The sequence below is a fragment of the Rhamphochromis sp. 'chilingali' genome (assembly GCF_963969265.1).
Source record: "Rhamphochromis sp. 'chilingali' genome assembly, chromosome: 13".
Taxonomy (NCBI): Eukaryota; Metazoa; Chordata; class Actinopteri; order Cichliformes; family Cichlidae; genus Rhamphochromis; species Rhamphochromis sp. 'chilingali'.
The window spans coordinates 13,522,586-13,536,345 of NC_137940.1; the positions used below are offsets into that span (position 1 = coordinate 13,522,586).

Consider the following 13,760-nt stretch of genomic DNA (forward strand, 5'->3'; position numbering starts at 1 on the left):
GTCCAGAGGTCTAGTTCAGGCAGACAGCTAGCTGTTACAACTGCGTGTGTCACCTGTCAGTCAAAGGGGGTGTCCAAATTCATAGGTTGCATGAAGCTGCATTTATACGCCGATTACCTCACAGTGACGCGACGAAGGCTGTCCAAATTTGTAGACTCCAACAAATGCGGCCGACAAATGCGTCCTCCTTTTCCCCAGATTTCAGGATGGGTCGGGTGTATCCTTCGTGGCCCAACCTATCCCTGTGCTTTGACGTTTTCAGAAATGTCTGTTACCCACCAGATTGATAGCTAGCCGGCTCACTAGAGCCGTTGAAAACAGCGGACTCCCAGCACATCGTTTTCAAACCCCCACGGTCTTTCGCTACTCAGGTTAACCATGATATACAGGTCACTTAGATAACTTAAAAATGTTATTGTTTGGGTATTTTCTGTGTTTTATTTGTTTCTGAGTAAATCGGTTTGGCTGAGATTAAAGTTATAGTTTTTACACAGCTGAATAAACATCAAACAGAAAACGGATTAAACAGAAGTGTGAGATGGTTGAGAATTTACGCCAGTGTCCTGTTATATTTTAGATAGCAAGGAGCAGACAGCTGAGTTTATTAAACTACACCGAGACAGATCGTGACACAAATCTGAAGGCTACACCGTACAATTTCACAGCTGCTCACTTCTGGGCTACCCGGCCTTCGGAGGACCCAGCCCACATAGACTGCATCCTCCTGAGGCTGGGTCCTCAGGAGAATGCAGCCTATGAATTTGGACACGACTAAAGAGGCCATGCCCCTAATAATGCAGACAGTAAGCCTTAATCCAATTTAATCAGGTCAGTTATAGAATAATTTTCTCCCCGTGTTTTGGTGGGAGAAATTATCTATAGAGACCATTATAGTTTGAGCATCACACTGTAAACGTGTTTATTCCAACATGGGAGTCTGTGGGACTGACTCTGCTGGATCATCTGCTGGATGCCAGAAAAACTGCAGGTTTTGGCACTTCGGGTGTCAGTTTTTTTCAGTTATATCAAAGAAGCTGATTTCGAGTTTACAGAAGCTGTGATGACAGGTAAACTCAGTGCATACCTCTGAAAATGCTGAATTATGGATGTTTCCCTGGTTTTCTGTTTATTAAGCATTAGCATTAGCAAATACAGGCCATTTAGCTTAGCTTAGTGAAATCCTGCAGCAGTGTATGAGCTAAAGAAACACCTGGATTCTGCAACAGCATCCCATGTTCAGATACAGTCTCAGCACAACTCTCTGCACGTATCCACCTTTAGGTAACGGCCAACGACCCGGACACAGACACCAACGGTGTGGTGACCTACACCTTGGAGCCGCTGCCCGATGACACTGCGTTGGACATTACTGAGGTGTTCTCCATCGACGGGGAGAGCGGCTGGATCACCACACTGCGAGAGACCGACTGCGAGGCAACCAGGGTGTACAGGTTCAACGTCGTCGCCACTGACCACGGCGGCAACGCAAAACTGTCATCCAGCGTCCTGGTGGAGGTGATGGTGACGGACGAGAACGACAACCCGCCAAAGTTCACAGAGGAAGTGTACCGCGGCTCGGTGGTGGAGAACAGCACTCCCTACGAACCCATTGTCTACATGACGACCACGGACGCTGATGTGTCGTTGGAGAACCGCCTCATCACGTGTTACATCACAGGTGTGTTCATGGGTGTGTGTGTTTGTAAATTTGAGCCTGTTTGTTTTGCTCTTGCGTGTCTGGGCATTACGTTTGTGTGCGTGTGTCAGCAGTGTTGTTTTGTCCGTGTTTGCGTGTTTATCAGCGTCCCGTCGAAAGAGTGGCCGCTCTGTTACGAAGACGTTAATGAGGTGAAATGAGTTACGTGTTAATCACCCCCAGCAGAGAGTCAATATTATTGAGCCTCAGATTAATCGCACTGCACTGCCAGCTAACGAGGGGAGAATACCAACAGGTTGCCCTGCAGCTAACAACAAAACAAAGCCTCGAATTAATGCAAATCCTGTTTTCCCCCAGACAGTTAAACCGTTCTAAAGGAGCTCTCTGTCACACTGCGGTTTTCCTAACAGACGAGTATTTGCTTTGGAATAATTTATAATAGAAGGTTTGTCTGATGCTGACATTTGCTCTGCTCTAAGAAGCGAAAACAGAAACAAAGCCTGCCCACCTCTGCTGTGATTGATGAGAGGATTTTACTCCCATCACCACAGGACGATTTTCTATTCTGTTTGTTTTTTCCTCCTATATTTAATTCCTTTAACTTTGCAATTGCACAAACATTCACATTGTTGTTCTGGGGGCTGTTTGAGACGCTTCACGCTGTAAAAATGCTAATCTGGCTCCCAGTGAAGGCAGCAAAAGACATAAAGAACGTCCTGTGTAATGAGGACATGACTTCAGCGTCTTCAGCAGCAGTGCAGACTCTCAGCTTTAGTTCAAGCAGGTTAACTAAATGCTAACTGTTCAAGAGTGACAGAGTTCCTCCCTCTTTATTGTAAAATCATTTTAAATGTTAGGAGTTTTTTCCCCCTGCAGTCTCTCTCATGAACACCTCGAAGAATACCCCATTCCTCTGTGTTGAGATGCTCTCAGGTTGCTTTTGCAGTTTACTTTGGGTAATTATCATCTGTTCTGCTGTGAAGCTGTGCAGAAGTCTGTACACGTCACACTTCATCCTGCTGTTTCTATTAGCAGTGAGATCATCATAAATCACCAGAGAGCCAGCTCCACTGCAGCCATACAGGCCCAGGCCATAACACCGCCTCCGCCATGTTAGACAGAGGATTTGGATGCATGCACTTTTCTCTCCATCATTCTGCTTCATCTTCATCCTGTTTTCATCTGTCCAAAGAGTTTTACCAGTACTAAATAATAAAAATAAAAAATATATAATGAAAAGAAGAACGATATAGAGAAAACCTTTCTTCACTTCTGTTTCTTTAAAAAAAGTGACAAAAATATGAGGTAGTGCTGAATTCCTGCCAAAATAGTGCACAGATTATTTTCCAAATACAGAAACAAAAACATCAGAAGATTAATTTAAACTCTTTATTAGTCAGCTGTGTGGAGACCAGTGTTGGGTAAGTTACTTTAAATTAGTAACTTAGTTACATTACTAGTTACTTCTATCAAAAGTAACTCAGTTACTTCAAGTTACTCATTACTTTCAAAGTAACTAGTTATTAGGAAAAAATAACTTTGGTTTTACTCAGAATTCTCTTGTTAATGTGTTGCTTCCGTAACTGGATACCAAGCAAGAGTGCCAGTCTTCTAGCTTGCTTACTTGCCACAAGTGCGCTGTGCCACCTACCAATAGAAAGGAAAAAATAATGTGCATATTTCCACAAGAGAAATCCCACGCCTGGACCGTCGTTGTCCGCCGCCATGATTCTAGCACAGCGTCATGTGCACTTTTTACATCCAACACAAAAACTGCAGTCGTGGTGCTTTCGATTGTACTCAGAACTCGGGAATTCTGCCTTCTGAATAGGAAGATGTAGGTAACACCAGACTGCATACAGGGCTGGACTGTGACAAAAAATTGGCCCGGGCATTTTGACTGACCGGCCCACCATTATAGGAAAAAATCATAAAGCCTTTGAATGAAAATAAACACTGTTGTGACAGTGATGTACACTGTTTTGATGGTATATATGTATCAATCTAACAATCGTTTGTTGTAAGATTCAGATAATTATTTTTTAAAAGCTAGACATTTTAAATGAGAATAAGAAAGAAAAGTATTTCTTTGTGCCCCCCTTTCCCTGTTAATGCCCTACATGCCCCCCTGGCAAAACTTTGCTAGACCCGCCCCTGCACAGTTACCAGCTGTCAGCTACACAAAAAAGGATCCAGGTGTTATTTGTCTCTCAGAAACAGTTCATAACTTCCCTTCAACTCATTCATGTCACCTAAAAGGTAAACCTGTTTCTCCATCACCTGTTCAGCTCTGATGATCCAGTAAGGACATCTCCTGGTTTCATCTTCATGTTTCCCTCTCACCAGATAACCAAACCATATCATGACCAGCAGCTTTTTTACAGCTGTGGCTCCAGCAAACATCAGCTGATACTAGAAAGTAATATTAAATAAATTCTAACAACAGCTGACCAAGCTTAAACGTGCTGCTGTTGTTTAGCGCGACATCCGCTGGTTTCCTCTTTCTGGCACAGAGTGGGAGATAAACAAACAAGAGAGAAAAGCCGATCAGCTGATCACTGATCAGTTTCATGATTGAAGTAGAAACGGGAGAGGGAGGGGAGAGAATGAGAGAAGAAGAGGCAGCTGTGCAGCAAAGACACAGAATAACTCCAGCTTTGTGTCTTTTTCATTGTAGCTGAAGTCCGGGACAAACTGTTCCTTTTCACCTCAATAAGAAACGCGTAATATTTTCTCTGAATACCAGACGATTCCGTTTTTTACAGGATGGTTGGCAATTAGAAACTCCGTCATGCTAGCTAGTACCCAGTACGAAAAAGTCAGCATAACGAAAATAATCTCCACCTAAACTTGGTTTATGTCTGACCCAGATAGACTGCAGACTCCTCTTGCCTCCCCTTTCCTTCATTCACCTGCTGGCCTCCAACACTTGCTAATGTTACTGAATCTGTGGAAGCTCCACGATAGCCACCACATGAAGTAACGAGTAACGACCCTATCTAAATCCCAGTAACGATTAACGCGTTCCTGATTTTGGCATAATAACTAGTTACCGTGCTCGTTACCACAATAATAACGTAGTTACTGTAACGCGTTACTTAATAATGCGTTAGTCCCAACACTGGTGGAGACAGAGCAAGGCGGTTGTTTCTCAAATCCATAACATGAAGTCTAACACTTTTATCTTCAGACTGAAACGCTGACCCATAAACATCAGGAAAAAGTTTTCAGAGCAGAGTGTGTCTGTGTTTTTAGGTTCTGTCTGTAAAAGTGTTGCTACTCTCACATTATCATGTATTTAATATTTTGGGGGATTGCTCTGAGTATTTGATGCGTGAGTGGAGGGGATTTATTTTTTTTGACTGAGTTATAGATACTTAATATTAATGCAGAACATTTAAAAACAACAAGCTGACCCGAGGTGCCTTCAAGTCACAGCAGAGGGTATAAAAATAAACAGGACTCAGATAAAATATATTAAAAAGTTAAACTTAAATGAGAACAACAGATTAAAAATGCAGCAGGACGTATTAGACTGAAGTAAGAGTGAAGACTGAGGTCAAACAGCATAAAAACACGATTAAAATAAAAAGACTGGAAAAGAAATAAAAGGAATCAAATCAGAAATTAAATAAATATTCAAACTTCAGCTACAGGGAGTCAGGAAAGAATTAAAAGTTGATTTTCCTTCACACCAAATTGTAAACAGGGATACACAGGAGGGTCTGACTGATCTGATAAGGTTCAAAATGGGACAGGTTAGTCAAAATTCATCCATGCTGACCATGTCGACCCCTTCCAGAGTGAACCGATGAACATTTATCCAAAAGTTTGAGTCACAAAAGAAAAGATCAGAAGAGAAAAGCTGAATTCACGCTCATTAACGTGATGCTTCAGCAGAATGAAGGACAAAGCAAGCTTTTCTGGTAGAAGCCTAAAGCAACAGTGCTCACGGCTTTCTACCTCTGAGAGCATGACGCCAGGCCTCTCTGCTGTCACTCACGTCCTTCTTGCTCCTGCAGCCGGAGACCCGCTGGGTCAGTTCGCCATCGTGCAGGTGGACGAGGGCCAGTGGGGTTTGATTGTGAAGGAGAGTCTGGACCGAGAGGCCAGAGACAGATACGCCTTGAGAGTCACGGCCACCGATGGCAAGTTTGAGGCTCCCATCAGCGTGGACGTCCATGTGCTGGACATCAATGACAACAGCCCGCTGTGTGAGCAGGTGAGTACAGGTTACTTCAGCTCTGCAGTTAGATGCATGGAAGCCACTCAGAGTGAAAATGGTAAGGGGAAGTGGACGCTGGGCTGTTTTTGAACCTTTATTTTTTAAAGCGTTTGTTTTTCCTTTAAAGGTGCTTCTGGGAATATCTCCACATTAAGAGTAAAGACAAAAGCTGCTGCTTCCTGTACAGGCTGTAAAGCCCCCGAGGCTAATTTATGAAACTGAGCTATTAAAAAAAAGATTAGTCTTGACTTCGTGTAACATTTAATATTAAAGATGGTTTCAGTATAAAGCCAGTATTTCTCCCTGTCTGTTTCCTCACAGTCATTACTAGAGTTTAATGGAGACAGATGCATGAAATGTTCACCATCATAGATCACGTATCATCCAGCAGCCAGGAGAAATATTTCTATCATAATAACATATTGTTTAACTGAAACCAGGTAAATAACATTTGCATGAATAATCTTTACTTAACAGTTAATAAAGTCCTTTTAAGTCTTTATAAGCCAGTTATAAAACTGGCTTTGACACAAAGTCTTCTTAAAACAAGACTATATGGAGTATTGCATCATAAGCAGTTAATAAGTAAAAAATAATTTATTTATTACGCTTGGAAGGTTTGTGGTAGGTTTGTAACATGTATATTAAACAGTTAATTGTGACATAAATCCATCCATCCACCCCCTCCATGTATACATCCATCCATGCATCCACCCATCCATGTATACATCCATCCATGCATCCACCCCCTCCATGTATACATCCATCCATCCATCCATGTATACATCCATCCACCCATCCATGCATCCACCCATCCATGTATACATCCATCCACCCATCCATGCATCCACCCATCCATGTATACATCCATCCACCCATCAACCCATCCATCCATCCATGCATCCACCCATCCACTCACCCATCCATCATGCATACATCCACTTATACATACATCCATTCATCCACTTATCCATGTATACATCCATCCATCCATCGATACATCCATCCATCGATACATCCGTCAGTCCGTCTGTCCCTCCCTTCCTCCTTGTGCCATATGTTATGGTGTCAAAGTTCAGATGTAAGTAACAACTTACTTAACGTGACCTTTTTCTCAGCTCTGTAGGTGTGTTTCTGCTGCTTCCTGTTTTTTCTCTTTAATCCAACGCTGAGTAGCTTAACTGAAACCCACCCAGTAAATGCAGGCCTGATTATTGTTATTATCCTCCTGCTGCAGCTCGTGTACAAAGAGGTGGTGATGGAAAACTCGCCCTCCAGCGTGTTTGTGCTCAAGGTTTCAGCTTCCGATCCAGACGTGGGCACTAATGGCCAGATTTCCTACACACTCCACGGGCCAGATGCCGACAAGTTCCACCTGGAACACAGGACAGGTATGATGGTGTCTGTTTGACGTCAGTGCACGGCATCCCTGTCAGCGCGAGTTTGAGGGTGCAATAGCATGAACTGACATCCATCACCTGATATCTTCACCACCTGCTGAGACATCAGTCAATCTTTTGACCCACTCACAGGTCAAAAGCCGCTCTTGTCATATTGTGTGTAAAACTAGAGGTTGATTTTATACTTGAATATAGAAAAGTAACACGTGCATGGATTTCCAAAAGTTCAAAGCTGCTTTAGATTGAAAGTTGATTGTATCATGATGTGAAATTTGGGCACTTACAGCCCCAGACTGTACAGACTGTTCAAATCTTGTCCAAACAATCCTCCTCTAAGTGTCTACCTCGTGTGGATACTTAGATCATTTAAAATATATATATAATATAATAAAGAAATGAATGTTCTAAGTGGGGCTTTTAAAGTTCAGAAAAGCAAGAACACTACCACAGAAAGTTCTTGGTTGGGCTTGAAGGTAAATCAAAGCTCCTGAACTTCATGGAAGAGTCATTAGAAGAAAAGCTTTCCTCTGGAAGTCTGAACATCAGAAGGATCCCGGTGCCTTCGTGAAACATTTTCAAAAGAAAGTTTTTGTTAGAAAGACGTTTGGAGAACAAAGAGTACAGGATCTATGAAAAGAACTCCTCTCTGTGGGGGTGCATCAGGAAGAAATGGAAAGCCTCCATAAGTGGATGGCTCATAGCAGAGCACAGTGATCCTAAACACACCTTAGCATCCACTGCAGACTAAAAAAACACAACGGGCTCAACCCGAGGCCAAGCTGAAGGCATTAGGATTGAAAACCTAGACTTCAAAAGAGGCGCACCATAACGCCGTAAAGCCCATGAAGATGAGAATGTGCCCAAAAATCCTAAAGCAGGAATTCAAAGACTCTCCGTTCCCTGTAAAGTCTTTACAAGCTGTGATACCTGCAGCAAAATAGAATCCAAAATAATCAAAGAGACATGCTCACACCTTCACGGGAGCCAAACTTCAGCAAGTTGTGCATGAAACACTAAAACACCGACGGGGACAAGCTGGTGATGTGTTTAGGTTCCGCTGGAGTTTAGCATCCTGCCATTCACGCGACAAAACACCAAAAAGTTTTAACATTTGACTGAGTAATATAAGTTTATAATACTCGGGCCTAAAACTGTCACCTGTAAATGAGCAGCACCACAGTCACACGATGTTTGTGTCATGGCGATGAATAACGTGTGCGGCCTCTTTAAGCTGCTCGTTAGCGGAGGCCTGTCCTTCGTGGCTGGGGTATTTCCTGAATATTTTATTGCTTATCAAATGTTCATAAAGAACAGGAAATGCAGACACTTTTGTTTAGTGAGGCAAAGCAGTGTGACTTATCTGACTCCATGCAGACCAGTTGGACTTTGTCTTTTTGGAGGGAGTGACTATCAGTTTTAAGCAGGAAACACCATGCTCACCTGCTCACACCTCAAATATTAAAATAACACCTCACAATATTCATCTCAACACGCTACATCTGACCTGAAGATGACTGCTGATACTTTAATTATAAGACATACGTCATCATCTGCATGTGCATCACCAACGTGTGGAGATGTGTTGGCCTTGTTTTGGGGATGTTTGTGTTCCGCGGTTTGATGGTTGTGTGTCGTACACCTGTCCCAGGTGAGCTCTTCACGCTGGCCGTGCTGGACCGTGAGAGGAACGTGGAGTTCAACCTGGTGGCGAAGGCGACGGATGGCGGGGGTCGATCCTGTCAGGCCGACATCCTGCTGATGGTCCAGGACATGAACGACAACCCGCCCCGCTTCTCGTCCAGCCACTATGAGGTCACCGTGTTCGACAACACCACTGTCCGCACGCCGGTCGCTGTGGTGTATGCCAAGGACCCTGACACAGGTGAGCTGCTGCTGCTGAGTTTGACGTGTCGCTGTGGGTGCAGCGAAGGTGGAGTAACTAGACAAACTGAACATGGAGTTGTTTATGTCAGGTCCGAACATGTTGGGACAAACCCTTCATTCTGGTATCAGGTTAAAGCCTGATGCTCAGGCGTGCCTGTGTGTGTGTGTGTGTGTGTGTGTGTGTGTGTGTGTGTGTGTGTGTGTGTGTGTGTGTGTGTGTGTGTGTGTGTGTGTGTGTGGTTTGACTGATCCCAAACATAATAGGCAAAGCCGTCCATGAAACACCCACCTGAAGTTCACCTTTGCTGTGTTGTTCCAGCTGTGATGGGAATTATCTGCATCACGTAGCTTTTAACCTTTGACCCCTGCAGCATGAGCACCTCACTCATTTTACATTTTTAGCTTCAGTTATAGCTGACTCTTTCTAAAAACATTGCGCTCTAAAACAAAGAATCCTAATTAATCTGTTTTCATTAGAGTCTGCATTTCAAACCTGAACTTTCACCCTTTAGATTTTTACTGCCACATTTCTGCTTTTAAACATGACATCAGAGCTGCCGCGCTTCCTGCAGTCGGTCGCGTGTCTGCGTGTCCTCATTAATGTGTGAAAATACGTGGGTGTGCCTTAATGACAAAGCAAAACCAAAGGCCACTACAAAAGCAGCTAAAAATAATGTCAGCCATAAAAGCCGTTTAACTTGGCTTTGGTGTCACATTTGGACGTCTGTTATTATTTCATGCAGTGTGGGTAGTCCTGAATTACTGTAAACACTGCCTTTTTTATGTACAGGTGTTGCTTTACCTTTTTAAAATGACAATTAAATCTAGAGAAAACTTTAATAAGACACTTTAATGATAAAAAGTAGTTTTATATGCAGTTTTTGTAGTTATTTTAAGGACAGCCAACGTCTGTGTGAGAGCTCTGATCAGTGTCTGTGGGGTGGGGGGTTTCGGGGGATGGAGGGCAAACACGCCTCTGCTTTGATGTGTAATTTGTGAGTGTAGCGGGAAAAGGTTGGACATGAAACGAAAGACGCTTATTTTTCAGAACCAGCTGCAGGCTGATGGCTCGGTGACGTCATCAGAGTTTCTTAAACATTTAAAGTGTGAACGCATATTCATGCATCACTTAAAACTTTAATGGCATTTCTGCATTGACGCTGCTGTTTACGAGTCGCACGCAAAAGTTTGTCACAAAAGTTTCACTGCTTTTTATTTCCAACACGTAAATATAAAAGAAATACAAAATAACATAGTAACATTAGTAATATCTCTGTGTGAACAGTTACACACGTATGAATACAGAAACACTTTTTGCATCTTTAGCAGGGCTCTAGACTAACTTTTTGACATGGGCGCACCGGTACGCCTAACTTTAAAAATTTAGGCGTACCGGCACAAAAGTTAGGCGCACTCAAATTTTTCAACCGCATCGCTTAACACCGCAGTTTTACATGTGCACTTTCTTTGGGGGGGGAAGTCCATACAGACAATATTAATTTCTAAATTATTAACTAACAAACTTGTGCTTAAAGTGCTTTGTCAATATTGTAGAAAATGTTAAAAACTTAATCATCATCTTGGCCTCCTCTGACGACCTGTTTGCTGCTGTCTGCTGCTGAAAGGCCGTGGGGAGAGGGGACACTTGGGCAGTGCATTTACTGCAGCATATAATGTGTTTTCTGGATACACTGTGCTTTTTCAGCATTCAAATATTGATGGCACCGTGTCAGAGCACTGGCTATGAATTTCAGACAGATCAGGCCTTAACTTAACAGAAAAGTTATCAATAGTTCTTTTCATCTTTTCTTATTACCCACAGCTACAGTACATCCACTTCTCTCAGGCCTAGGCTGCTCACTAGGGCTGAGTATCATCACTGATTTCTATAATCCATTCAATTCCGGTTCTCAAAGTCCTGATTTGATTCAATTTAGCCTCAGACAGTCAGAAATATTATAATTCTGATCATTTATCAGTACTGATACACATGAGACTTCATCAGAATTGTGAAAATCACAGCAGATGCCTTTGTGTGAAAGTAACTGAGAATAAAACACAGGAAAACATGAAGGAGATTTTCCTGGTCTGGCTTTTTATAGCAGATAACCTTAAAAATATTCTGCAATTTTGCATAATTTTAAGAAATTTAAATTTCTTCAGTATTGAACAGCAAAAATTAGGCTTTCTTGTCCGAGGTCATTTAAGTGAAAAAAGAAAAAGCGCTGTAAACAACGCTAGACTGGTGGGTAATAAGCGAATGAATAATGCAGAAAACAGATTTGAGACGGGAAACTGTTCCTGAAGTACAGAGAGAGAGAGAGCTGTGCAGGAAGTGTGATTTTTATCATGGTGGAAGCAAAACAGCAAAAGTCAGAGGGAATTCATGACGACATTGATCAAATGTGAAGCGCAGTTTGCTGCTTCTTTTGCTGCAGGCTCGGTGAATTTTGGTTGGAGAGAGGCAAAACCTGCAGCTCAGAATCAGCGCAAAAAGACGTAAACACAGCGCGGACCCGAAGAATCGCTAAGCTCCGACAGCGTGTCCGTGTTCAGGCCGTCGGGTGAGAAAGCCGAGAAAGACGAAGCTGATTCTGATGTGTTGGGTCCGCTCCGTGTTTAGGTCTTTGTGTGGAATCCGTTAATGAATTGATATCGCTTTATTCAAGCTACTCACCTCTCTCTTCCACCTGCACTTTCAACTGGACCACGGCCAATCAGAGAGGTCCCGCCCCTGACTATCTCTGATTGGTTTAGTCCACGATAGGGGCATAATGTGTGTCTGTTGTTGACCACACGGAGAGTTACAGAGATTTTTTTTTTTGTTACCGGAACAGTTGGTCGCACCTGTGCGACCAAATATTTATTTTTAGTCGCACCACTGAAAAATTTGGTCGCATTTGCGACCAAATTGGTCGCACTCTAGAGCCCTGTTTAGATTCATCGCAGCCTTAAACTGTAGGCCCACTGGTGTCCATCTCACACAATATTCAGAATACTTTCTGGCAACAAATGAATGAACTTCAGACATCAGCTGTGCTTTTTTCAGCTCTACAAAATCCAAGAGTTACAGAGTTTATCTTGAACACGAGTAAAGACTCTTTCTTTGTTAAACCTTCTATTTGTATTTTTTTCCCCAAATACCACAAATTTGGTCTTCTTCATGAGGATTTACTTTTGTCAAACCGTTTTTAAATATTATTCATTTCAAAAATCTGTTAATGCTACACTTGTAGGCCGCTTGCTCTAAATCCCGATAAGAAGAGTAAGAAGCAGCCAGTGTTTCACATTGGTTGGTATTATTTGTGCAGAGGTGGAGCTGCGTGTTCACTTCTGTCTTTGTGGTTTCCTTTGTGCTGCTCCTCCTTCCTGTGATTCATGTAAAGCCCGGGGTTTTGTAATCAGCACACGTATCGCTGATGTACCCCAGCCCTCTCTTACTGAGGCGAGCGGCCACACTTTGCTGCAGATTGCCAGTGCAGTCGTAAACACCTTATTAATTAGTTTGAGTGCTGCATGGGTGAAGTCACATTAAAGAAAAGAGCTCGGTTTGTGCAGGTGTGTGTGGTTTTCGATGTGTCATTCAAATGGTGGATCACAGTGGGACTGCACACACACATTAGTTTGTACAAAGGTGGACAGATTCAGACAGGTAGGACACACACAGCCCCAACAGGCTGGCCACGCCTTCAGATGTGCAGCGGCATGTCCTCTTTCTCAGTGCTGACGACTTTCTCACAGATGCCAGTGACTCACACTCATGTTTCCATTTTTTAATGCTTTATTTGCCAGATAAATGGATAAAACCACTTCAGCACGCAGAGAAAAAACTGCAGGCATCAAAACAGAGATGTGGAGTCACATGTGACGGTGAAACTGTGCAGCAGAGCTCGAGCAGCAGACAGAAAATAACCGTAGTTGAAGTGCTAATCCTCTGAAAAACCAACACAAAGTGTTTGACCTTTACCCGTAGTGACATCTTTAGGCTGCTTAGTCTGTTCAGCAGGAGATCAGACAACGAATAAAAAGAGTGAGAAAAATAGAGGCGTTATTTCACGAGCTCTGCGGGAATCTGAATGTTCTACTTATTGCTCTGGAGTTAGTGGTTAACGAGCCTCCTCATGGGGAGGGTCATTTTTATCATCAGTGGTTTTCATTAGAAACACACATGCTGGGCTTTTCACCCACACACTCCCACTGTAAATGTGTAACTGTGCAGAAACAGTGGGATCTCCTGGATGCTTCGTGTTTTTTCATGTTTACAGCCCGGAGAGTTCAAAGCGTGCGCTGATTATTCTTTCTTTTGATTCTTTTAATTGGCGCTATGTGGAAATCCAGATGTGGCTTAGATAACAGTTTCTTGACTAATTCATATTTTTCTGTTTGGATAAAAGGATCAGTCACACCCAACAAACCAAAGTAATAACCTGACTCTGGATGGCCTCCAGTTACACTCTCGAAACAATTTTGGATAACTCAAAACAAACATGTTGGACTTTCATCTCTGCAAAATCAAAGTCCCGTCATCCGGGGTTTCACAAACTTCCTGAAACACCTTCAGTGGATCCAAAACACCTGAACTCAAGGGGAGAAC

The 13,760-nt window shown here is 42.9% G+C and overlaps 1 protein-coding gene across 2 annotated transcripts in view; it reads left to right on the forward strand.

The window, feature by feature from the left end:
* fat2 (FAT atypical cadherin 2) overlaps positions 1-13,760 on the forward strand; it is a 101,466-nt gene that overhangs the window by 46,158 nt on the left and 41,548 nt on the right. For both annotated transcript variants that reach the window (XM_080901632.1, XM_080901631.1), the window contains 4 exons: positions 1,282-1,678; positions 5,680-5,879; positions 7,120-7,273; positions 8,931-9,164. In XM_080901632.1, the coding sequence (XP_080757758.1) occupies positions 1,282-1,678; positions 5,680-5,879; positions 7,120-7,273; positions 8,931-9,164 (985 nt within the window). The remainder of the gene's footprint in view (positions 1-1,281; positions 1,679-5,679; positions 5,880-7,119; positions 7,274-8,930; positions 9,165-13,760) is intronic.